The 26,367-nt window shown below is 40.2% G+C and overlaps 2 protein-coding genes across 2 annotated transcripts in view; one reads left to right on the top strand and one right to left on the bottom strand.

Annotated features, from left to right (window-relative positions):
- The first annotated feature begins 108 nt into the window (after positions 1-108).
- Positions 109-8,322, top strand: LOC140171222 (alpha-amylase-like). The gene is made up of 4 exons (XM_072194443.1): positions 109-201; positions 610-743; positions 1,837-2,063; positions 6,542-8,322. The coding sequence occupies exons 1-4, from the start codon at positions 109-111 to the stop codon at positions 8,320-8,322; spliced, it is 2,235 nt and encodes a 744-aa protein (XP_072050544.1).
- Positions 8,323-18,070: 9,748 nt separating this feature from the next.
- Positions 18,071-26,367, bottom strand: part of LOC140145839 (T-complex protein 1 subunit delta-like) — a 41,738-nt gene continuing 33,441 nt past the window's right edge. Inside the window, exons 8-12 of the mRNA XM_072167524.1 lie at positions 26,221-26,317; positions 24,822-25,060; positions 23,646-23,880; positions 22,883-22,996; positions 18,071-20,734 (exon numbers count right to left, since the gene is read on the bottom strand). Coding sequence (XP_072023625.1) covers positions 20,717-20,734; positions 22,883-22,996; positions 23,646-23,880; positions 24,822-25,060; positions 26,221-26,317 — 703 coding nt within the window. The 3' untranslated portion in view covers positions 18,071-20,716. The remainder of the gene's footprint in view (positions 20,735-22,882; positions 22,997-23,645; positions 23,881-24,821; positions 25,061-26,220; positions 26,318-26,367) is intronic.

Here is a 26,367-nt window from a genome sequence, read left to right as displayed (position 1 = left end):
TAAGAAAGTGTCACCCCTGGTAATATAAAAGAAGTTGATCAGTCTCGGCCTGATATCAGAGCTATACATATTGCTTCACCTGCTAACCAATGGTAAGTTATGCTCAAAATGTTTCTGTTCTTGTCGTTTAACCAAGGTCGCAGTGGCGTAGCTAGGAATTTTCCAGTGCGAAGGCAAGGAGAGGGCAAAGCGACTTTTAGGGTGAGCTTTGACGAAAATGGTAAAAAAAGGCCACCGAATCTATGATATCACGGTTGCCTGCGTCACACAGGGGATAAGAGAAATGTTTCATTTTAGCATTTCATATAGAAGCATTTTAGACATTGGCGTTAGTTTTAAATGAGTATATAAACTTAGAAATGTTTTTCGTTCAGTCGGTACAGTAAAGTATCTAATGACGATATACTGAACGCCGTAATAATTTATATCGTTAATTTGCTATGACGAAAAACACTGGCTGTACGCTGAACGCTGAAAAGCACCGAAGGTTGAATATTTCTAACCGACTTATTATAACATAACATTGACCTCAAATCAAATAGAAGAAGAATCTTGTATTGTGCAATTCTTACATATTAATTTTCATTGTCATTTTTCCAAACGCTGCAGATGCGGATTCTACTAGTCGTTGCCTTGTTTGGGTTAGTCACTGCTCAACATGACCCTCATACTGCTTACAATCGTCAGGCAATTGTGCATCTCTTTGAATGGAAATGGGGCGACATTGCCCAGGAGTGTGAAAGGTAAGCATGACGCAACATCTCTGGATAGTATACTAAAGCAACAGAGCCCAAACGTAATCTGGAAACTGTGTCCCGATTGTAATTCGTAGCCAGTTACAATCAGGGGCATAGCCAGCTTTCGTGGTTAGGTGGGGCAAAACAAAATTTTCGGGGGCAAAGATGAAAACAATTTTACGGTTGCATCATTTTGACCCGGTATTATCGGTCGGATATATACTTATAGCGGTTGTTTTTAGAGAGACTATACATGTAAAGGTCTTCAGGCTTCCAAAAAGGGACTTATTTGTGACAATGTGCCCGCTTAGCGCGCAAAAATGGAGTATTTAACGCTATTTTTGGCCCACTGAAGAACTCTTTAGGGAAACAGGTCCCTTGCCCCTTTTCTTTTCCTTTGCCTTCCCGAGGGAAGGGAGGCACTTTTCTCTATCATTTTTTTGTCAGGGGGGAGGCACTCCGCCCCACCGCTGGCTAAGCTACAATGATTAAGCTTTCTATACTAGCATGACTAGTTCCATATACTCATGGGTGCATGGGACCTTTCCATCAGGTTAGAAATAATTTTAATTTTTCATTGATAGGGCCCGTCCATACAATTTGGAGCTTATACTAGTAAATTCTGAATAAATTATATCAAATCATCGTTATGACGTTTCGGAGATACACCAATACTTATTGGAATCTACCTTAATTTACCAGCGCTTTAAGTCGACTATCCTTTTCAAGTCAAGAAGTCTGAGTCGGATGAGTTTCTAGAATTATTGAAATTTAAGACTATTATCGGAATGATTAACTTTCACGTATTGCGGAATTGTCAATCTTCATACGTTGGCTTATTTTCGGAATCTTTGATAGGTGATCTGGCGCACGGGATCTGGCGATACACACAAAAATTGCCGTTGTTTGCTTCAGAAAAAGTCTTTGATAACCAAGATTGTAAGAGCGCTGGTGTGTATTCAAATTCTTGTTAATGGTCAAGGAAGACGTTTCTTCCCGAGGCCATTTCAGAGGAAAGAATCTTCCCAAGGCCATTTCAGAGGAAAGAATAATTATTTGTGACTAATTTCTAGTTATGGTTCTCACCTTTTATCCTCAGTTATCTAGCTCCATATGGTTTTGGTGGTGTGCAAATTTCTCCTCCTTACGAGCATGCGGTGATTTGGACTCCATTTCGACCGTGGTGGGAACGATACCAGCCCGTGAGTTATCAGCTAATAAGCCGTAGTGGCAATGACGCACAATTCAGAGATATGGTTACAAGATGTAACAATGTTGGCGTGAGAATATATGTGGATGCTGTCATCAATCACATGGCAGCAGGAAGTAAGTGTTATTTATCTTCTTATTGTTTACAACGTTTTAGATTGGCCATGCTACAACGTTGCAATGCTCGTTACCAAAAGGCACAGAGTAATAATTAAACACGTGTGATCGGGTGTTTCATTACCTGGGTAATATAGCAAAAAAAAAAGGTTAAAGCCCATTGGACCATATTAACCTTGACCTATTTAGTGATGTTATCCAAGTAACAAAACACCTGTTTAAAATGTTGTTCCAAGCGGAACAATTTGAGACCACATTGGTCAAAACTTCGCAGCATTTTTAATATGCTTTATCCCTGTAGATAATGGTGGGGACCACAATTAGACAATGCCTATAACTCAAGAACTGTATATCGGAGAAAGGTCAAACTGTACTTTTGCTAAACCTAATAATGAGAGGAATACTGTTACATTTTTTAAAATTCATATTCGCCCAAGTTTGAAATTTGAGCCATGCATTAGCGGCCATTTTTGTTTATACAAATTAGCATTTTTTCCCTATTCCCACAAGCAAACTAGCAAGCAAAAGCCATTGGTGTGCCAATTTTGTTTAGGTGCACCCATTCTACATTCTTAGAAAAACAGGTGCAACTTAGAACCTTTTTTGTCCCGTATATAGTATATTAATTTGTGCAAGTTAACAAGGAATCACACCAGAGAACAGTGGCAGATTTATATGATGAATTCAAAATAGCTGTAGAAATGTCTATCAACTGCTATATACCCACTAAAACAGTTTCCAAACGTATCCCCTTGGATCACAAAGAAGATCTGTCGCTTGCATAACACAAGCAAGAGGGTCTTTAATGAGCTCAGAAAAGATAATACCCAACATAATTTTGAAAGGTTCACAAACAAACATAAAACAAGCCGGGGAAACAAGAAATGCATTAATGCGATGTAATCATTGCTTTATTCTGATTCGTCAAAAATGTTTTGGTCCTTTATCGACTCGGGAGGTATTGCAACCAAAAAAAAGGAAGGCAAACTTGAATCAGAAAACAGATTCAAGACTGAGATTTTAAAATGATCAATTGAAGTTGGTTTTCAGCAACGAAAACCCAAATCTTCCCAACGAATCTTGTTCGCATGTTCCCAGCATGCCAGAGATCTTCATCTTTACTGAGGAAGTTGCCAAGTTGCTAAAAGAATTGGATCCAAGTAAAGCAACATGTCCTGACGGGATATCTTCCGGCTGTTTAAGCTAGCTGCTAATGCAATAGCACCAGCACTTAATGTCAATTTTCAGAGATCCCTTGACACCAGTGAGCTCCTAATATTCCCTTTAAAACAAAAGTTCTAAAATTCACTCTAATAGCTTCTAATATCATGCATTACTTTGACTTCCATTCAATTCTCACAGACAAACAGTATGGTTTCAGAAGTAAACATTCCACAGAATCTCAACTCATACTCACCATACAAGATCTGGCTCATTCACTTAATAACAAAGCACAAATTGAAATGGTAATAATGGCCTTTTCACAGGGATTTGATGTCGTTCCCACAACCGGCTCTTACAGAAACTCAAACGCTATGGCATTCACAATTAATATACATGCTTGAATCACTAGCTTCCTCAAGCATCGTGTCAAGAGGGTTGTCCCCAGGCTTGTCGTTGGTGGCGCGCATTCGACATGGACCGATCTTGTTTCGGGCCTCCCTCAGGGCACGGTGCTTGGGCCGCTACTGTTCCTGGCATACATCAATGATTTACCAAACAGTATTAACTTAAGTGTGCGTCTTTTCACAGAAAATTGTGTTATATTCAGAGAAATCCAAAATGAGTTTGATTCCAAATCCCTCCAACCCAGCTAACAATTTTTCGTTGTTACAACGTTGTCTAAAAGTTATATAAAGTTGTACAAACGTAATATATGGACGTTGTAAGTACGTAAATCTGTGAATTCGTATTCGCGTAGTGACAACGTTATTCCCGAACGTTAATGTAACATCATTATGACGTTGTTTCGACGTCAAGTTGTGAACGATATCAACGTCCGAAAATCACAACACGAATACCAATGAATACGAGTTCACAAATTAACGTAATTACGACATCCGTAGATTACGTTGTATCGGGGTCAGACCATGACATTTATACGGCGTTGTAATAATGTGCTTTATACGTCGAAACAACGTCATAAATTTACGTACTAACGACGTCCGTACATGACGTTGTATCTGAGTCAGTTCATGACTTTTAAACCACGTTTTAACCACGTGCTTTATACGTCGAGACAACGTGATTCTGACATTATATTAACATGCGGCAACAATGATGCTCAATCCCAAAAAGGGAGAGCGTATAAAAATTCAAAGTTTAGAACTTCAGTTACTTTGAGTTTCACGCCTAAAGGCGATCGTCAGACGACACAATGGAGACATTTTGGCTGGACAACAATCTCCTTGGAATGGAAGAATTTACATTCCATGGTGTCAACATCTAAACTATTTTTCAGATACGTATTTGTGTAACGTTTTCTGAACGTATTATTCAAACGTTGTCACCAGGTCTGGTCAAACATTGCATCAACGTCGAAACAACGATTTAATTAATTGAGCTGTTTCAATGAGTGTTATCTTGGTTTAATAGCTTTTAAGGGGTTTAAGTCCTGCAAAGGTCGAGATGAATTCTACTGTAGACATGACTGCATCATGCTCAGGATAGCGATGGCCGCTTTGGGCACATCGGTAGAGTGATCGATATATCCGCTTGCTGCTGGTCACCGCCAGCGTGACTGCGGCAGAAAAGTATGAAACCAGCATTAAGGTATGTTCATACTACGCCGCAATTGCTTTGCGATGCGGTGCGTTGCCGATATATCGACTATTTGTTTTACCGCAACTCAACACAACTCATCGCATTTCCAAGTTAAAATGTATTGCGACTACCACAATGCAGTACAGTGGCGTGCGCAAAGGGGGAAAGACAGGGCGCCATGCCCCCACTTGTATTGGTCATTCGGGGGATTCGGGGGAAAAACGTTATACGTCAATATTTGCTCCTAATAAGACTCCATTCGGGGGAACTGAACAACATCCCCCCCCCCACTTTCAATGTGCTGCGCACGCCAATGATGCAGTATTCTGCGGTACGATGCAGTGCAGCAACGCATCGCATCGCATCGCAATTGCTGCGTAGCATGAACGGACCTGGTCATCACGTTCGACCAGAAGCCGTCAGTCAAGGATTGAGTCATGAGAAAAATTTCTAGAAAAAGAAAAAAAAACCGTCGAAACAACGTCATTACAACGTCATAATGATGTTATATCAACGTCCAAAAATCAACGTCGAAAATAACGTTGTCACTACACGAATACGAGTTCACATATTTACGTGTTTATAACGTAAATGACAACCTAAGTCCAACGTAAGCGAACGTCGTGAATACGTAGTGTGTTAGCTGGGAAGAGGACTTTTAGTGTGTTTAAAACGCACTAAATTGTCATTTGGGGAAAGACTGGCAAATGCATTTTAATCCCCAAATATGCTTTCTGATGCGGCTCGTGCAAGAACCGTTATTATCAATATAATCTTGGGGAGTCTTATCTTGCAGCAGACCTGCAGTCACCCTTATCTTGAAGTAGTAATAACCAGCATTTGCTAAGGTATTTACTCAGGTGGAATTGATACCTGCGTCCCGGTTGTTTGATGGCATGTACAGCTGAGTCATTTTAAGAAAGGTTGAACAATGATGGCGCTATTTATCTAAAATCTTGTTTGCATCTTTACAAGAGGTAGACACTTGTAAAATGGTATTAGATCATCAGCAAACAGACTAACAAGTGACAGGGGAATTTTCAAAAAACTTTTTATCATAAAATGTAAGGTAGAACTCATATTATTTGGATAATTTAAATTTAAAATATATGTAAATAGCGCCCTCAATTCGAACAGAAATGCACAGTTTATATAATTGAAATTACGACAAAAAAAGCAGAAAAGATGAATAATTTGATATAGAAACGAAGATCTATGTTACAACAGAGTCTATGGTTTGATGTAATGTCAAACTGTATAAAGTTGAATAATGATGGCGCTATTTATCTTAAATCTTTTTTGCATCTTTGCAAGGGATAGACACTTGTATAATGGTATTGGAGCATCAGACAAATTACTAACAATTGCAAGGAAATTTTCAAAAATCTTTTTATCTTGAAATAAGTCGTGTTATTTGGCTAATTTAAATTTAAAATATATGTAATTAGTGCCCTCAATTTGCACACAAATGTACAGTTTATACATGTAGAATAACCACAAAAAGCAGGAAAAAAATAATTTGGTAGAAACGAAAATCTATCATAGAAATAGCTTCAAAATATATGTGTATTAGTGTGATAGCTGCCCGGATAGTTGTTGGGTTTTTGTGTTTTTCTTTGTTTTGTTTGTTTTTGGTTAGCAAAATTAATAAATGATCACATCAAACACTGTGCGAATGATCTTCTTTTTTATCTTTTTTAAATTTCTTGCTTCAGGTGGAACCGGAAGTGCAGGCAGTAGTTTCTCCGACTATTACTTCCCAGCAGTTCCATTCGGTAGTACAGACTTCAACGTCCCCAACGGCAAATGTAACACTGCAAGCGGAAATATCGAAAACTACGGAGACGCCAACCAAGTCCGTAATTGCAACCTTCTTGGTCTCAACGATTTCGATGTAAGCAAGGACTACGTGCGCGGTGAGATTAAGAAATATATGAACTATTTGATCGACATTGGCGTGGCTGGTTTCCGTGTAGATGCTGCAAAGCATATGTGGCCCGGCGACTTAGGTGTCGTGTATGGTCTCAATAACCTTAATACGAAATGGTTTAATGCAGGTTCCCGTCCATTTATCTTCCAAGAAGTTATCGATCAGGGTGGCGAGCCAATCACGGCCGGAGAGTATGTTGGACTTGGACGCGTTACGGAATTCAAGTATGGTTTGGAGCTTGGTAAAGCGTTCCGAAGTGGCAGCCAATTAGCTTGGTATGGGAATTTCGGCGAGGATTGGGGATTTCTGGCTGACGGTAATGCAGTCGTGTTTGTTGATAATCATGATAACCAACGTGGCCATGGCGGTGGTGGTAACATCATTACACACGAAGACCCCGCGAACTACAAGAAAGCCAATGCATACATGCTTGCCTGGCCATACGGTTTCACACGTATCATGAGTAGCTACTATTTCAACACTGGCGATGACAGCCCACCAGCGGATGGTAATGGAAACACAAAATCACCCACCTTTGGTTCTGATGGATCGTGTGAGTACAGCAGCGGATGGGCATGCGAACACCGATGGCGACAAATCCGTAATATGGTTGGCTTCCGTAACGCGGCTGCCGGCCAAGGCGTGAAAAATTGGTGGGATAACGGCGGTAACCAAATCGCTTTTAGTCGCGGTAATAAAGCTTTCTTCGCTCTAAATAACGAAGGGTATGCCCTCAGTCAGAGACTTCAGACTGGGCTGCCAAGCGGAGAGTACTGCGATGTCATTCACGGGGATTTCAACCCAAGTAATGGCAAATGTAGCGGACCATCTATAAACGTCGACGGTAGCGGTTACGCAAGTGTATCTATCAACAATGGAGAAGATTCAATGATCGCTATCCACGTTAATGCCCGAGTTGGTGAAGGAGGAGGCGACCCGGTACCAACAGATCCAGGCGTTACACAGCCTCCACCACCTGCCGGCTCAGCACGGACTGTCATTTTTATCAAAAAGGCAACTTTAAATGGACAAGATATGTTTACGCTCGGAGGTATCGATCACTCCCAGAGAAGCGGGTGTACATATGATCCAGCCTCAAGTCTGTGTGCTATGCAAATGCAACATCTTATCGGTGGCAGCAATGACAAATTCAACGCGTGGAAAACTGGAGACAATTATCTAGATTGGTACGGAGCGGAAAATAACCAGGGTAGTTACCTTGGCAACGATGCTGCAGGCACCCCCTTGGTCTGGACAACCAATGATTCCGGGTATGAGTATACTGTCGCTACAGACGGGTTCGGTTACACACCGCTGAACAAGTGGGGAGAGCATTATTGGATGGTGGACGTAAACCTCGACTGCGACCGCGCAGAGCAAGGTTGGTTTGAAGTCAAGGCTTACTTGATGAATGGCGACGGATGGGAGACCGATCGTAGTCAGGGCACTTGTGACGGCACTGCCGGTGGTAGCAAGCCTTATTCATCCGGGAACCATTTCGGCCGGTGTGGTTACATCAACGTGTTTGAGTTTGATGCGAACACTTGCACAATAGACAATTTCTAAAATCATGTAAGACTTTGTAAAAGAAGGCAATGTCTAAATAACAAAGGACGAGAGACATGTGAATATTTAACTATGGGGTGAAATTAAAACTCGACCGGCGGTTGGCCACCGGTTTCGTCGGGTTCCGTCTGGTTTCTATTGTTCTAAACAATGGAAATCGGACGGAACCGTACGGACCCGCCGGCCAACCGCCAGACGAGTTATGTACGATTTCCGTCAAATTTTAATTTTTTTATTCCTTACCCAAAATGCCGAAATAATATACTGCTGGGAAGGCTTTCTGTCCATTTTAAGCTTGAATAATAATGGAAAATGAAAGAAACCACGCTGGCTATTTTGGTCGTTTAACATGGAGTTCTATGGCGGACATGAAGTCATAATTATGACTTTATGTCAAAATCGCTCTGTTGAAATACTAACATAACAATTTTGGCCGATTCCATTTAGGTGTAAGTTGGGACATGTGTAAACATTACAACTATGCCAAAATAATCTAAGGACTAAGATGTGTTTTCTTTGATCGCTTCTGTGGCATTTACGGTGGCAGATGCTTGCATATGCGCCTATCGTTGTTAACGACAAGATAATGATTAAAATAATGGTATAATATTCACGATATTGCTATGTCTGAAATATCTCATGCAGTTTTGGAGTAATCATTCAGAGATTCCAATAAAGAACCCATTTTAAAGAAATTATATTCAAGTTAAAAATCCAAACACCCTCTGGAAGACATGACCTTAACCTTCTACACAGGGAGTGAATCTTCTATACAAGGAGTAGGAATTTTAAATCGGGTTAACTAAATGGGTGACTTTTGTGACGTCTGTAGCCCAAATGTGGGCACAGGCGTAGATCCCGGGGGGGATGGGGGGGATTTATCCCCCCAATATTTTGCCTCATATTTGCCCATTTTAGGCCCAAAAAGTGCAAATTTTCGCGCGCTTCGCGCGCATTTAATCTACTTTTACACCATATTTCATCAGTTTAGCTTCAAAATAGCAAAAATTTTCGCGCGCTTCGCGCGCATTTATACCATAAACTAATTCTGTCGCCAAAGGGTGCTGGATTGACTATACTTCAAGATTTTTTCCAACTTCATCCCCCCCAATGTCAACAAGAAATCTACGCCACTGATTATGTGGGTGATTACGGTCATATATTCCATATGAGGTGTATGGATTTAAACTGTAATACACAGCAAAAAATATTTTACTCAACATTGAGTAAAAAGGTCACAACTCAAGAGGGGAGTAAAAATGGCTGAACATTGAGCTCATATAGGTCACAACTCTACAAATAAGTAAAAAATTACTCAACATACATTTTCCCACAACTCAACAAATGAGTAAAAAATTACTCAACATACATTTTCATAAGACATTTATCCGCTTGAAGGATGCAGGACATTCAACAAAGGATGAAGAAGTCGTTGTTCTGGAAGCTTCTGGATTGAGGGCGAAGGCATGGGATAGGCATTGAGGAGGCCACCCGGGAGCGTGTTGGACGGTCATCGCTGAGCAAAAGTCCACTGCACTTGTCTCTAGCATGCATGGGACTGCCAGGCCGTCGGACCGGCAGTAGCGTAGCCAGGATTTTAGTGTGAGGGGGAAACCCAAATTTTCGTCCCCATTTGTATTTTATTTGGTCCCAAATTTTAGTCATTTTAAGGACACTTTAGTCTTTGCCGTCCCCATTTAATCCCTGAAATTTTTCGGCTCCCCTTGCTACTAGAACAAGGAACTTATACGATGTCCTCATTCACAAACTGATACTATCTGTCCATCGTATAAGACTGTTACCGTACGGCATGTGGTGAAGGAATATTACACAGTCAAGAATAGGCTCCATCATTTTTTTATTATGATCCCTCCAAGTCTCCCGAAACATCAAAACATCAAAAGCGTTGCACTTATACTTACTTAAGACTGTCCTTTTTCACATAACGCAGACAAAGGAGGGCCAACTTGCCTAGAAATGGTCAAATTTTGGCAAGAAATATCTCTGTGTAATCCTATGTAAGTCCCATATCACATCGTAATATCGGCGATCGAGGTTTTTTTCTTCTGAAGTTTGGTTGGTACCCACCAGCGTCATGCATGTGACGTGACACAGCTAAAATAATCGACCGGGAATCGGGGATCGTTAAAACGTCAACAAATTTCAAAACACAGAAAGCAGTAAACTTAATGGCGAGCGGTCCGAATTTTGGAAAAGGGGTATAATCCTTCTTGTCTTCCATGAGCAACCGCGTCACATCGGGTATAATCTTCCTTCCAGGAGCAACCACTGTGCATGATTGACGGGCTATTCCATTGCTCGTAATAGGGTAGTGTATTTTAGCGCGACAATGCTGGATGGTGCACGCGCGCGTGTACATCAAGGTAGACTTTCGCCAAGACTTGGCATGTGGTTGTTGGTGTAGGGGTGTGGGGGTGTGTGTGTTGGGGGAGGGGGCGTGTTGTCCGAGATGTTAGGAATTATTTAATAATAGTTATTAATATTGGAAGAACGTTTTAAACTTTAATTTAAGGCATCATATACGATTTTATACTATTTTAGATTTTCAATTAATAACAAAATATAAATAAAATAGAATTTAAAAATTATATTAATAGGCCTATTTATTATCGCACGCCATGGTAACAATAAAAAAATGGCACACTTTCCGATAAAAATTTGGGAAACAAATTAATTTAAAAAAATAAAATAAAAACAATCATTTTCTTATACCAAATTTTCATGAAATTGAGGGCCATCAATAAACCAAAATGCACCCCGAATCTGTCGCACATCCCCGTAGTAGGCCTACCCTCCTTTCCACCCCCGTTGCCCTAAACTAGACGTGTAATATAACCGCCACGAGTATTTTTTTTTACCTGTAGGCAAGCTCACCCCTACAGTCGCAATAGTTCTAGCCCAGATAGCTTTTAACTCACGCCTTCTAATAACGTACTTTCATCAAGTGATGGCGCTATAAGGTTTACCACGGAAGCTCAGGCGGCATAGGACACGCAATTCGGACGTACGAGGCTGGCGAAGATACAGGGCTGACAGCCCCATTCACAATACACGGTTAGCGATTATAAATGGACAATTAACATACTTGCAGTGGGGTACTTTGCAGAACCCCAACGGTTTTAGAGTAAGATAATTTTGCTTTGACACCACATAACAAATTTAGAATTGTTTGTGAAGATTTCATGATTATGTGTTAATCCAATGGCGACGTCAAAATAGCGATATCGCATCCACCATCATCTGGGAAGCTGTTTGGTTTACCGTGGAAGAAGATTATACCCTATATGGAATTTTGAGCCATACAAGTTTACGTGGTGAACTACCTTGCTACACCCCTGCGTCGGGGCGATTCTTGGCCGGACCCGTCCAGTGGGTCAGTTGCCTGATGAAGTCTGGTGGTTCCAGACACAACGTAACTAACAAAGTTGCAAAAAGTAACTTCCCGTGTTAGATTCAGTATTTTCAAATTCTGTTTACAACTACTGCATGACTAACATGCACTCACTTACTCTTCATCATCTACACTAACGACCAACCACGAAGCGAAGTTACATGCCGCTTCATCTATACAGATGACCTTGGTGTAGCTGCGCAAGACATTGATTTTAGTGCTGTTGAACTAAGACTGGTCGATCCTTCGTGAAATTATGTCGTGTAAGCTAATCATAACACTAACCCTAACCCTAATCCTAATCCTTACCCAAAATTCGTGTAAAATTACATTAGGCCTACATGAAGGAATAATCCTAGGACTCTCAAATATTCTCAACGAACTGACACTCTACTACATAGAGAACCATGCAGACACATGTGTGTGAATTGCGGGATAGGCTTTTACGACTGGAGTTCATAACAATTGGTAAGTTTTTAGCGGGTTCGCCGTCAGACAAGTTTAGAACTGTCAAGCTTTCGTCACATACTGCAGTTACTGTCCGTTTTCCTATACACAATACACAGAGCTCTCACAATTAACGCCTGACCTCCACAAGAAGTGTACGTTAGAAGTATAGGCAATTGCCTAGTTAACGTCACTGTGTGAAAAATAACCGGCCAATATTTAAAGTATTCTCTGAAATTCTAGAAAATATAGTTTTGTAACATGTCCTAAATTTTTAGCTAATTTAGGTGTTTGGAAATATTCGCACTTTGGTGTTTTAGTGTATGTTATAGGTAATAGGACATTGCCTAGTTATCGTCACTGTGTGAAAAATAACCGGCCAATATTTAAAGTATTCTCTGAAATTCTAGAAAATATAGTTTTGTAACATGTTCTAAATTTTTAGCTAATTTAGGTGTTTGGAAATATTCGCACTTTTGTGTTATGTAAACGACAGATAACATCAAAAATATGAAGAAATTATTTCCAAACCGTGTTAAGTCTGCAAACCACTATGCTTCTCATTTTCAAGAACGCTGGTTAACAATAAGCAGACCATTGTCTCATTTCGTAAACAAAAGCCCACACAGAATTGTAACCTAGCGCTCGCCTTATAATTTAATCGTTCACCCAACTGAAACTATAATACCAGCTCATTGCTCATTGCACAGGTAAATCAGAAACATGTGTTGTGTGGATTTAACCAGAGAAGATCTGATTTAATCAGTTGAGCTGTTTTCAATGAGTGTTATCTTGGTTTAATAGCTTTTAATGGGGATTAAGTCCTGCAAAGGTGGTGAATTCTACTGTAGACATGACTGCATCATGAGGAGTAGCTCTGACTTCTTCAGGACAAAGACAGTACATAAGAATGAGACACGCAGGCCACCCCTTGCCTACTGGTGGCTCTGAAAAGAGCCGTTCACTGAAGACTGCCCCTTGTCAACAGAGAACAAGCAGACCTCGCCTATCTGCTAATGTAAAAGGTTTGGTGGCTCTGAAAAGAGCCGTTCAGTGAATACTGCCCCTTGTCAACAGAGAACATGCAGACCTAGCATAACTGCTAATGTAAAAGGTTTGGTGACTCTGAAAAGAACCGTTCACCCTATAATCACCAGTAGATAGCACACCTAGTATGTCATCTACACCCTAGTTAGCAGTAGATGGCATACTTGGTATGGCATCCATACACTAATCAGCAGAAGATAGCATACCAAGTATGTCATCTGCACCCAAACCAACAGTGGTAGATAGCATATCTAGTATGTCTAGAGCATTTGCTTATTCCACATCTAGCATGCCTGTCCTAATCAGCAGTAGATAGCATATCAATAATCATCTATACCCTAACCAGCAGTAGATAACATATCAAGTATGTCATGCACGCCTTCATCAGCAATAGATAACACACCTAGTATGTCATTTGCACCAGTCAGTGGTAGAGAGCATACATTAGTTTGTCATCCACACCCTATTCAGCAGTAGATAGCATACCAAGTATGTCATCCACACCCTAATCAGCAGTAGAGAGCATACTAAGTATGTCATCCACACCCTCATCAGCAGTAGATAGCATACCAAGTATGTCATCCACACCATAATCGGCAGTATATAGCATACTAAGTATGTCATCCACACCCTCATCAGCAGTAGATAGCATACCAAGTATGTCATCCACACCCTGATAAGCAGTAGATAGCATACCACGTGTCATCCACACCCTCATCAGCAGTAGATAGTACACCAAGTATGCCATCTACACCCTCAGCAGCAGTAGATAGCATACCAAGTATGTCATCTACACCCTCATCAGCAGAAGATAGCATACCATGTATGTCATCTACACCCTCATCAGCAGTAGATAGCATACCGAGTATGTCATCTACACCCTAATCAGCAGTAGATGACATATCAAGTATGTCATCCACGCCTTCATCAGCAGTAGATAGCACACCTAGTATGTCATCATAGACAGTGGTAGAAAGCATAACAAGTATGTCATCGACACTCTAATCAGCAGTAGATAGCATACCACGTGTCACCCACACCCTCATTAGAAGTAGATAGCACACCTAATATGTCATCCACACCCTAATCAGCAGTAGATAGCATACAAAATATGTAATCTACACCCTAATCAGCAGTAGATAGCGCACCTAGTATGTCCTCCACACTCTAATCAGCAGCAGATAGCATACCAAGTATGCCATCCACTCCATAATCAGCAGTAGATAGTATACCAAGTATGTCATCTACACCATAATCAGCAGTAGATAGTATACCAAGTATGTCATCTACACCCTGATAAGCAGTAGATAGCATACCAAGTATATCATCTACACCGTAATCAGCAGTAGATGGCACACCTACATGTAGTATGTCATCCACACCATAATCAGCAGTAGATAGCATACCAAGTATGTCATCCACACCATAATCAGCAGTAGATAGCATACCAAGTATGTCATCCACACCATAATCAGCAGTAGATAGCATACCAAGTATGTCATCCACACCCTAATCAGCAGTAGATAGCATACCAAGTATGTCATCCACATCCTAATCAGCAGTAGATAGTACACCAAGTATGTCATATACACCCTAATCAGCAGTAGATAGTATACCAAGTATGTCATCTACACCATATTCAGCAGTAGATAGTATACCAAATATGTCATCTACACCATATTCAGCAGTATATAGTATACCAAGTATGTCATCTACACCATATTCAGCAGTAAATAGCATACCAAGTATGTCATCCACACCATAATCAGCAGTAGATAGCATACCAAGTATGTCATTCACACCCTAATCAGCAGTAGATAGTACACCAAGTATGTCGTCTACACCATAATCAGCAGTAGATAGTATACCAAGTATGTCATCTACACCATAATCAGCAGTAGATAGTATACCAAGTATGTCATCTACACCCTGATAAGCAGTAGATAGCATACCAAGTATATCATCTACACCCTAATCAGCAGTAGATAGTACACCAAGTATGTCATCTACACCATAATCAGCAGTAGATAGTATACCAAGTATGTCATCTACACCATAATCAGCAGTAGATAGTATACCAAGTATGTCATCTACACCCTGATAAGCAGTAGATAGCATACCACGTGTCATCCACACCCTCATCAGCAGTAAATAGCACACCTGATGTCATCTACACCCTAATCAGCAGTAGATAGCATACCAAGCAAGTACGCCATTCACACTCTAATCGGGAGTAGCATATGTATACCAAGTATGTCATCTACACCCTCATCATCCGTAGATAGCATACCAAGTATGTCATCTACACCCTCATCATCCGTAGATAGCATACCAAGTATGTCATCTACACCCTCATCAGCAGTAGATAGCATACCAAGTATGCCATCTACACGTATTAGCAGTAGATAACATACCAAGTATGTCATCTACACCCTCATCAGCAGTAGATAGCATACCAAGTATGCCATCTACACCCTCATCAGCAGTAGATAGCATACCAAGTATGCCATCTACACCCTCATCAGCAGTAGATAGCATACCAAGTATGTCATCTACACCCTCATCAGCAGTAGATAGCATACCAAGTATGCCATCTACACCCTCATCAGCAGTATATAGCATACCAAGTATGTCATCTACACCCTCATCAGCAGTAGATAGCATACCAAGTATGCCATCTACACCCTCATCAGCAGTAGATAGCATACCAAGTATGCCATCTACACCCTCATCAGCAGTAGATAGCATACCAAGTATGTCATCTACACCCTCATCAGCAGCAGGTAGCATACCAAGTATGTCATCTACACCCTCATCAGCAGTAGATAGCATACCAAGTATGCCATCTACACCCTCATCAGCAGTAGATAGCATACCAAGTATGTCATCTACACCCTCATCAGCAGTAGATAGCATACCAAGTATGCCATCTACACCCTCATCAGCAGTATATAGCATACCAAGTATGTCATCTACACCCTCATCAGCAGTAGATAGCATACCAAGTATGCCATCTACACCCTCATCAGCAGTAGATAGCATACCAAGTATGCCATCTACACCCTCATCAGCAGTAGATAGCATACCAAGTATGTCATCTACACCCTCATCAGCAGCAGGTAGCATACCAAGTATGTCATCTACACCCTCATCAGCAGTAGATAGCATACCAAGTATGTCATCTACACCCTCATCAGCAGTAGATAGCATACCAAGTATGTCATCTACACCCTCATCAGCAGTAGATAGCATACCAAGTATGTCATCTACACCCTCATCAGGAGTAGATAGCATCACAAGTAGATAGCATCACAAGTATACTTCAGTAGATAACATACTAAGTATGTCATCCACACCCTTATCAGCAGATCAGTAATTCAGCCAGGATTGCAAGATTGTAGTAAGAGGGGGCAAAGCCAAATTAATTTTCGTCCCCATTTGTCAATTTTTTGTCCCATTTTTAGTCATTTTAAGGACACTTTACTCTTTGAAGTCCCAATTTTTTCTGTGGGGACCCCCCAGCTACGCCCTGCAGGGGATAGCATGCCTGTCATCCATATGCACCAAATTTATCATACCAAGTATATCATTCAAATCCTCGTCATTAGTAGGTAGCATACCCATACGCGTATATTGAGGGGGCGCTGGGTAAAAGCAAGGGGCGACAAAAAGGAAAGGGCAGTAGAAGTAGAGCAGCAAAAAGAATTATTAAAGAAAAAAAGGGCAGAAAATTGTAACAAAAATGTCTTAAAAATTGTGAAACAAACTGAAATATACTTAAAAATTTGTTGCTAGTGCCTATTATCCTTTTTTAACCATCCAAAAAATATTGGCAGAACCTTTTTTGAGCTGTTGATGAAGGGGTGGCAAAATTGGCCTTTTCTCCAGCCCCTGGGTAGGAGCGGCCTAGGTACGCCACTGATACCAATTATGTCATCCACACCCTTATCAGCAGGACATGAACAGTCATGTCCTTAATTCAACACCATTTTTCCATCTGAAATATGTCGTATTCAAACACCATTATTGTGAATACTCCATTGTGCGTAACAAATCATCCATATTTTAACAATAATTGTCACTTTGCATGGGCCTGTTCAAAGATAGTGGGTTTTTTAATTAGATATGTTATATGTCCCCTGCAATGAAAATATCGTCACATGACATTTTGTTACTGCATACTATTATCTATTCCGGCTCCGGTGACACCTCATTCCTTTCCCTGGACCTTTGGATGCATTGAAATAGGTAATAGCATTTTCCTTTGAAAATCAATATAATAGGGCTGCAGTGCTAGTTTTCATGTCCCTCCCGTGAACATTTGCCTGGTCCTACCGAGGAATAGATAACTAAAAAATGCCAAGTGCCTGAAGTTCCCTCATGTGACAAAAATGACTTTGCACTACAAAAAACAAAGTCACCCTCTACTGTAGACCACAAAATGTGGGTTAGCCCCTCACACTTGATTCTGTGTGTCCCTGTCACACATTTTTGATTATTTCCCCCAAGTTATCATTCAAATGCCGACTAATCTTCAAGCATAAGCTTATGTATCGAAGAATTGGAATGCACACTCCAGCGGAGCAAAGTCATGTTGCATGAGTTAAAAAAGTGAATAAATTTGGGTTGTTTTTAACCACTAATTTACATGTAAAACTCGCATAATGAATTTAAACACGGACATGAATTTTAAATGGGGGCGACAGGAAACTCAGAATCAAGTATGAACGGCCTTATAGTAATTTAGGGTTAGTCAGACAACATGCAGGAATCACAACAACAATATGTGGTCAATTAACAAAACGTTACACTTTCTAAAAAGAATCACACTTAAAACCAATATTTTGTGGTGCATAACTTGATATGCTGACATCAAATTTATTTCACAGTACTTTATTCTGCAAAAGGGATAATATATCTCCCTAAATGTGCACACATAATAACTCATTTGAAATGAATTCAACAATATTAATGATTTGGAAGAAAAAAGAAGCTCCTTGGCCTTGTCCAAAGCTCTCTAAATTTTCCTCACTTCTCTTCATTGGCACAACCCAATGATCATGCATAGATGTTGAACAACCAAACTCAGTCTATGATTGTCACACCTTATGGATGAAGGCTCAGATATGGAGTGTGTGCGGCTTGCTAATCAAATTTATAGTGTGCAGCATGCAAAGTCAGTTGTTCAACATTAATGCACAACCAGGAGGAAAAATTGGAGAGCCTACCCTAGGACATGAGTAGAACACAGGCAAAATGGGTTATTCCACTTGAAATCCATACAACCCCTGTGGAAGATAAGACCTCAATCTCGGACACAGGGAGTGTGATTTTCAAATGGGTTTACCTGAATGGGCGACTCCATTTGAAATCTACACCCCCTGAGTGGGAGATTAAAACCATGTCTTCCATAGGGGGTGTATGGATTTCAACTGGAATAGCTCATTCTCACCTCATTATAGTTTGATCAGCTCGTAATTGGCAGGCCTTTTGTGACATCACGGATTAATATCAAAATATTTTATTTCGATAAATACCTTGTGACATCTTCTTGCAAGCAGCATCACAAATTATTAATTCAAGTCCCATACATTTGAGACTTTCTTCAACATGCAAAATGTAGACCCCACAGGTCAACTATATCACTCTTAATGTGGGTCCACTTTTTGGCGTAATGGTACGTAAAAGCCTAACAGTTCCTGCCGATTATGAGCTGATCAAACTCTTTTCCAGTTCCAACATTTTGCTGCCTGTGCATGTAGCTAATGCATTGTAACTGACAGCAACTCCTAACCCATCATAACATCTGGCATAGGATTCATATCAGGCGGCGAGTGGCATGATAGAGCCGGCAACTTGTGAAACCGCCCGGCCGTATGGCATTTTCAATATACTTGGTTAGTTTTGTGGGGTTCATTATCGAACCCCAACGGTTTTAGCTTGTATTTATATTATTTATTAACATAGGCCTATTTGTTTGTGATATTTCAAGCGTTTTAAAATTTCAAAATAATCCCATTCAATTGCACGGTTGACGATGGAAATTTACTGAATTTAGAGAATGCACGGCGCATACCACCTGATTCATATATGAGCAATTACAATGGGTATTGATTGACTGTTATCCACCAGTGGCCAATTGATCCAGGAGGGTCATGTTCTTATACCAACTTTAGGGAGCAAATAAATTTCAGTTTAAAGTCACGTATCATTGGAAATACTTTGCTTGTACATTTTAAACAAACACACAACACACTTAAATCACTTCACATATTCACAAATTTATATTTTTTGTACCTGCCATAATATGTTCTCAACAAGGCACAATAAGCACCATACCTTTGATCACCTCTTGATAATGTGTCTAAAGGGGCAGAGCAAATAACATGCGTATCCAGAGAGAGAAAGAGATCGTCAATTTTCAACATTGCATTTTTGAAGTACAAATTACATGTGAATGGAATTCAACAAGCTGCAAACTTGTGTTCAAGGCCCTTGTTAAAAATTCTCATTTCCAGTGCAACTGGAGTGACCTTGCTGGTATATACACAGTATATGTGCATCACAGAATTAAAGTCCCAAGTACCAGGACATGATACACGCATGGGGCGAAAATTGGTATTTGTATTTACCTCAAAATGCACCCGAAAGGAATTGGTGCTTGTGCTAATACCAGACATGCTCATGATGTAACGCACTGCCTGCATTTAATGAGCGACACCAATGCGTTATAGTGTCATTATCACAGAGAACTTTTTTGTTAGTTTGCGCAAACTGTCATCAAGGACCCGAATACCCCACATCTTTTCCCATAACAATCTCCGCGCTATTGCACATAGGAAGTCATGGTTCTGTGGTTTTAATTCTGTGATGTGTATAGAACTACAATGGCTAGTTTGACCTTCCTTCATTTATGCATGGGCCTTTAATCACTTGACAACTACAAGCCAATATATTATGGAACAAGTAATAACACAGGCTTTAAAGGGGTATTTTGTAACTTTAGCATCTCATATATGGTTCAATAGATATATCCAAGGAAAAAAATTGATTCGGAAATGGAATATACAAGTTGTGTATATAATTGTACATATTAGCCCAAAAATACAAATTGGATGATAATAATTGATATCTTTATCAATGACCAAATCTGCAAGAAAGCTTATGCACAGACATTATGTAGTCTTAGGTTTCTAATGGTATAAAAATCTCAACTTTTTAAGTTGGGGAACGAGGCTGTAGATCACAAAGTGTCCCTTTGATACCATGCACAGTTTTTAACTGCTCTGCTATATTTGGGGCGACTCCCCAATCCTGTTAACAAGTATTATTAAATAGTTCTATATACTTGTTTTCAACATGTTCATTTTCTATGGCTTTCCACATCTGAAGACTGGACTTGCACATAGAAGGCGATTACATTTTACACATATCATACAGCGTAACAAAGACACACATATTTTGTAAGATGACTAGTGGTGGCATTCATCAACGTGCAGTTACAACCTGCAAGTAACAGAAAAAAAATATGTACGAAAATCATTTTAGTATGTAGGCGCTGTTCAAAATGGCACACATCATTTTCGGATATAGTTGGGCAACGTGGGATGGATTATCAATGGACATAATTAGAAAGTTGAAATCTGTACGTTGGCATTTCTACCCACACAAGCTATAGTCCATTTGGCATCCTCGAGACAGTGGCATCCGTGCATCATACACATGTGATCAAAGGCGGTGCATCCGTAGCATGCGATGTGGCGTGAAGTGACTGTGCCTTATAGATACACCGCCTTTGATCGTGTGTGTATCACATGTGGCGCTACTGTCTCGATGGAGCGAAATGGACTATGACAGTAAGATCAAGTTAATTACATGTAAGTACAAGATCAGTTTCATACATATATGTACCTTGCAAGAATGTATAGTCTGATCACTATCTAAAAAGTTTTGGGCCAAACCCACTAATTACTCACTAATTGATAATTGTCCCTCCCGGTCAGATTCACAGCTTGAGTAATCTCTGGCACATTATTATGATAAATCAAATGTTCTGCACAGTTAACTATTGCCTTGTATGCCAAATGGGGACTGTTACAGAGCTGCCAACATTGGAATATGTAAATGCAGAAGATTTCATTCAGCGAAGTGTAAAAAAAGCTTAGGATGTGGCGCGACGCCAAGGGCAGTCGCCTTGCGTGGGATCAGTGCCCCCAAAAGCTCCTGGATGTTAGCATTTTGAGACCCTTAAAAATGGCTTTCCAAGGCTACTCAACTTTTTTTTTTTCCATAAGGACAGGACAGTGGGCGTATAATTGATTTTGTTTTGATTTCTTAGCCAGATGGTTAGTCAGCCTAGGGCACATAGAGGATCTGGTTTAAATACGTTCTCTGTCTCTGGCCCGAGGGAATGGAACAAACTCCCTAAAGCCATCAGGGAGTCTCCATCAATTCCAGTTTTCAGGAAGAAACTGAAAACTCACCTTTTCAGTTAGCTTCTTTCTTGTTCCGCGGTGTTTCTTTTTTTCCCCATCCTTTCTTTCCTTGTTCAGCGCTTTGATAAATTTTAAAGGCGCTATATAAATACCTTTATGTATGTATGTATGTATGTATGGCTGTAAATGCAGAAGATTTAGCCAGATGGCTGCAAATGCATAAGATTTAATATGTTTTGCAGAAGACAGAAGATTGTCAGCAAATGAGGAAGTCTTCTGCAGGATCAAGAAGGGTTGGCAGCTCTGCTGTTTATTGGCAAGTGCCTCCAGGGAGATGCTTGGGGATTTGTGGATGACTGTTTAGCTAGCCTGATCAGCCTATATTACCAATCTTTGAACTTCAATCTCAGTCTCATTTAGGAGACTGATTACTGAACACAGCCAACATACTAGTTTTTAATTGTGATCATATATTTTGAAGTCGGATAGCAAATACCATTTGTCATGCTTACGAATGATTTAGTAAAATCCCATTTTTTAAAGGACAATGTGCACCGTTTAATTACTACATGTATATACCACCCAAAAGACCCTGCACTTGTACCTTACTACAGTGAAGTCAGATTTTTGCACAATTTGACTTTCCAGTGCATCAGAGGTTCCTTGGAGTATCCACACCGACTGAGACAGCCATCAGAGTTGGATCTAGTATTACATCATATGCACTGTAATTATATCAAATTTCAAGCCTATGGATACTGCTTAGAATGATTAAGAATCATTTCAAATGTGTAGTAATTGTAGTATGTTTTCCTTACAGAGGCGTACCAACCAAGAAGACAATGTAGCCCCTCCCCCTCCCCAGGTAAATGTACAGGGACTACATAATTTAACAGAACTTGCACTTTGCATCTTCCTTAAACCCAGCTTTAGGCAGGCCACAATTGTCCTCATTTTGCCCCATTTTAGCATTAAAATTACCAATATTGGCGTGCAATCCTCATGAAGTTGCAGTAGCGACTGGCGACAAACTTTACATTTTCCCCCTTTGGCCCAGTATGCCCCTGTTCCCTTACCCCATACCCAAGATGGATGCCATCGTCCTATGTGCAACTCGCAATATTACAGCTTGCGCTGGCAGTGTTATTTCTCACAATATTGCGACTTCTATTGCGAATTGCACTCAGGACGTTGTTTCAAGTGTTAGCCATGTACTTACAATGTCGTCAATTTTCATTATACTCTGGACTGTCTCTGCAGCTAGTTTGATAGCACTAACAGACACCAATAGAGGTTGTACTACATTCTCCTCCAGTATATTGGTGATTGCACCCTGGTAAACGAAAGAAACCAAACATGATTAATACAATCAGGTAAAACTACATGTTACTGACTTTGTGGGAGAGGCTACATTAAGTTTTAGTGCATCAGAGGTTCCTTGGAGTATCCACACCGACTGAAACAGCCATCAGCGTTGGATCTAGTATGACATCATATGCACTGTATTCAAAATTCAGGAATTCTTGCGACCGCACTTTTGATACTTGGGCAGTGTCACATACTGGGAGCATTTTGTCTAGTTACCTCCAGCTATGAGGACCTGCCTGCTAGAGGAGTAGCTAAGGGGGCAGCTGCCACCTGTGAGAAGGAAGTCTTTCCCCCTATGGGATGCTGGCCATTAGGGATAGTATCCCTATATTTAAGAGTTTTAGGCCTTTGTAGTCCATTTTTGACTCCCTCCTGAAAAAGTCCTGGCTACACCACAAAAGCTTATCAGTTTGACACCTCACAATACAAGGAATCACGCATCATGCACATCATTGGCCATTCTAATATTATCATATTTTTGATTAAAATCCTTTTTCCAAAACGCATTGAAAAAGTACCACTTTTGCGATATCTACATCCCACAAAAATAATGGTGATTTACAAATCTCGAACATAATGTTTTACAGTGATACACAACAAAAATCCACTTTTACCTTTCTAACATTAATTCCAGCTGTCTTTTCCCCGCGCGCATGCCTGTTCCTCAGCTCCGTAACCACTGATATGGGATTGAGACCAGCGTTTTCAGCTAACGTTGACGGAATGACCTCCAACGCCTCTGCAAACGCCCTGTAGCAGTAGGCTTCCATGCCTGTGAGACCTCTAGCGTACTCCATCATTCTCAGGGATACCTCAATTTCAGGCGCTCCACCGCCAGCGATCAGAGCTCTATGGTGTTAATTGAGAAAACGATACGGTAAATGTAAAAAAAATGCCTGACTGACCGAACCTACTTGAAAGGTCCATCCACCTGTAGAAAAGGGGTTTTTGTGAGATTGAACAGATAGCGCTGAAATTCCAACTTGACGTTAAATAACTGTGTCCCAACGCTAGTGGACGAGGCCGATGTCTGCAAATACAAATTTACTGTACGACCAATAATAGTCATGAAGGTGTTGAAAAATGAAAAATAACAAAATTTTAGCAGAAAATCATAAATTGATATCATCTTTTTCAAAACATAATTTTTTCATCATAACATTTATGGCAGGGGGGAATGGGTAAATTTAGGGGGAACACGAAATTTTTTGTGGTCTTGAGGGGGAACCTGAAATTTTTAGTTGAACCAGGAGGGGGGATTGTTAAATTTTAAATGGAGAAAATTGGGAAAACAAGGGGGAACGCGAAAATTTTGAGCGGACGCGAGGGGGGAACGCGAAATTTTTTGTCGATATTTTTGCCAAAACACCCATTCCCCCCCTGGCGTAAATAACGATCGGTCCCTAAGTGATATATAGGCACGGTTTTGCTGGCCAGCGAAGCCCAACAACCGTGGCAAAGTGTCGCCGACCCACTGCTTGGTATGCGAGGGGTCTCGGGTTCTAATCCCACCCAGAGCAAACAACTTCTTTCTTTGTTTTCTCTCTTTATTCCTTCCTTCTTTCCCTTCCTGTCGCCAAAAGGCCCTTGGCGGTGAGGGTTAACATGTTCAAAACAGCTAATTTCTTTTTTTTAAGTTAAAATTAATGTATTTCAACTTAAAACATTACACATAATTCACTTCTCCAGATTTGTCCCTAATCTGACCAATGCTCGTTCCCATCATGGCCAGATAAAATAAGTTAATGTATTTTAATATTTACCACTCCCACAAATGCAGGGCAACTTACTTTTGTTTGACTAAACATCTGATGACACACAACGCATCATGGATAGAACGGTCTGCCTCCTCAAGGACCAGCTTGTTGGAGCCGCGGATCAACACCGACACGGTTTTGCCAGGCGTGGCGGCACCTGTCACCTTGACCACCTTGCTTGTTCCTGTGATGACGGTCTCTACATTTTCTGCCGTTGCCAACATTTCGGGCTTAAAGTGGTCCACACTGGCAATTGGTTTACAGCCTAAAGACTGGGTGGCAAATAAATGTGAAACAGGAGTAAGTTTGTTTTCAGTGATCGCTAACATTTTACAGATGTAATTTCATAGTATTTACTGCAGTAATATGCTGTTTCAAGGGCGGCGATGCTATAATTGAAAACCACCAGAAGTGAGTCATACTTTGCAATTTTCATCCTAATTTTTAAGCTTTTTTCAGTGAAAATTTGCTTCTAAGAAATGCTCTTCTTACTGCTATAGATTCTCTCCTCTAATAAATACCCTTATAATTTTTGAATGAAAAAGGAAGCTAAAGGTAACAGTCATTTGACTTCTATCGTACTGACATTTTGTTTTGCACAGTTTAAAATTAGATCTAGAAAAATTGGAAATTCAAGAGTTTTTCCCAGAATTTCTGATTTTTTTACTTCAAATATCACTTTTAGTAAGGCTGCCCTCAACCGACCGACCCCAAAAATTGGATATCTTTGGTCGGTTTTTTTGTTTGTTTGTTTTTTTCAATCACATTATAGAAGAAACCTTAAGGGGGTACTACACCCCTGTGGTAAATTTGTGACTATTTTTGCATTTTTCTCAAAAATTAATAACACACTGGCAACAAAAGTTATGTATATTATTGGGGCAAGGGATCCAATTACTACACTGAAATTTCAGTGACTCAAGACAAGCGGTTCAGTAAATATGATAGGAAATGAGGTACATCCTAGCGGTACCTCATTTTCTATCATAAGTATCGAACCGCTTGTCTTGGGTCACTGATATTTCAGTGTAGTACTTGGATTCCTTGCCCTATAATATACATAACTTTTGTTACCAGCGTGTTATTAGTTTTTGAAAAAAATGCAAAAATAGTCACAAATTTATTGAGGGGTGTAGTACCCCCTTAAGTTTGGACAGAATCAAGGACTTTTACATTTGTTATTCACTCATTTTATTTATTAAATGCATATTTGATTGAAAACAAAAAGTATTTCCATTTAAATCCAGTCCAAAAACAAAAAAATTTTACCATAAAATGATCAAGCATTTGTCAATACTAGCCTTTTCAAAATGGAGGAAAAATCGAGGAAGAGTCCATGAAAAAAAAAAAAGGATCGACCTACCGACCCAATGGCCAGTTCTGGTTCTAATCGCTTGATACTATCAAGCAACTTCTGTCAAACGGCTCTCACCTTGCAAATGAACTCAATATCTTGTCTTTCGATATCTTTGATGACCATAATCTTCATTTTGGTTAGGAAATGTTCCGCTAAGTCATTGAGAGCATCTCTGTAGGGAAAAGAAAAAACAAAGCGAGTTAGAGCTTGAGTTTCGGACAT

The sequence above is a fragment of the Amphiura filiformis genome, chromosome 2, assembly GCF_039555335.1.
Source record: "Amphiura filiformis chromosome 2, Afil_fr2py, whole genome shotgun sequence".
Taxonomy (NCBI): domain Eukaryota; kingdom Metazoa; phylum Echinodermata; class Ophiuroidea; order Amphilepidida; family Amphiuridae; genus Amphiura; species Amphiura filiformis.
The sequence above is the reverse complement of the archived record's forward strand: the minus strand, read 5'-3'. Positions and strand labels throughout refer to the sequence as shown.

Coding starts and splice junctions, on each gene's coding strand:
- LOC140171222 (XM_072194443.1), top strand. CDS start 109: ATGTTTCTGTTCTTGTCGTTTAACCAAGGTCGCAGTGGCGTAGCTAGG. Junction 202..609: donor AGGGCAAAGCGACTTTTAGG/GTGAGCTTTGAC, acceptor CAAACGCTGCAG/ATGCGGATTCTACTAGTCGT. Junction 744..1,836: donor ATTGCCCAGGAGTGTGAAAG/GTAAGCATGACG, acceptor TTTTATCCTCAG/TTATCTAGCTCCATATGGTT.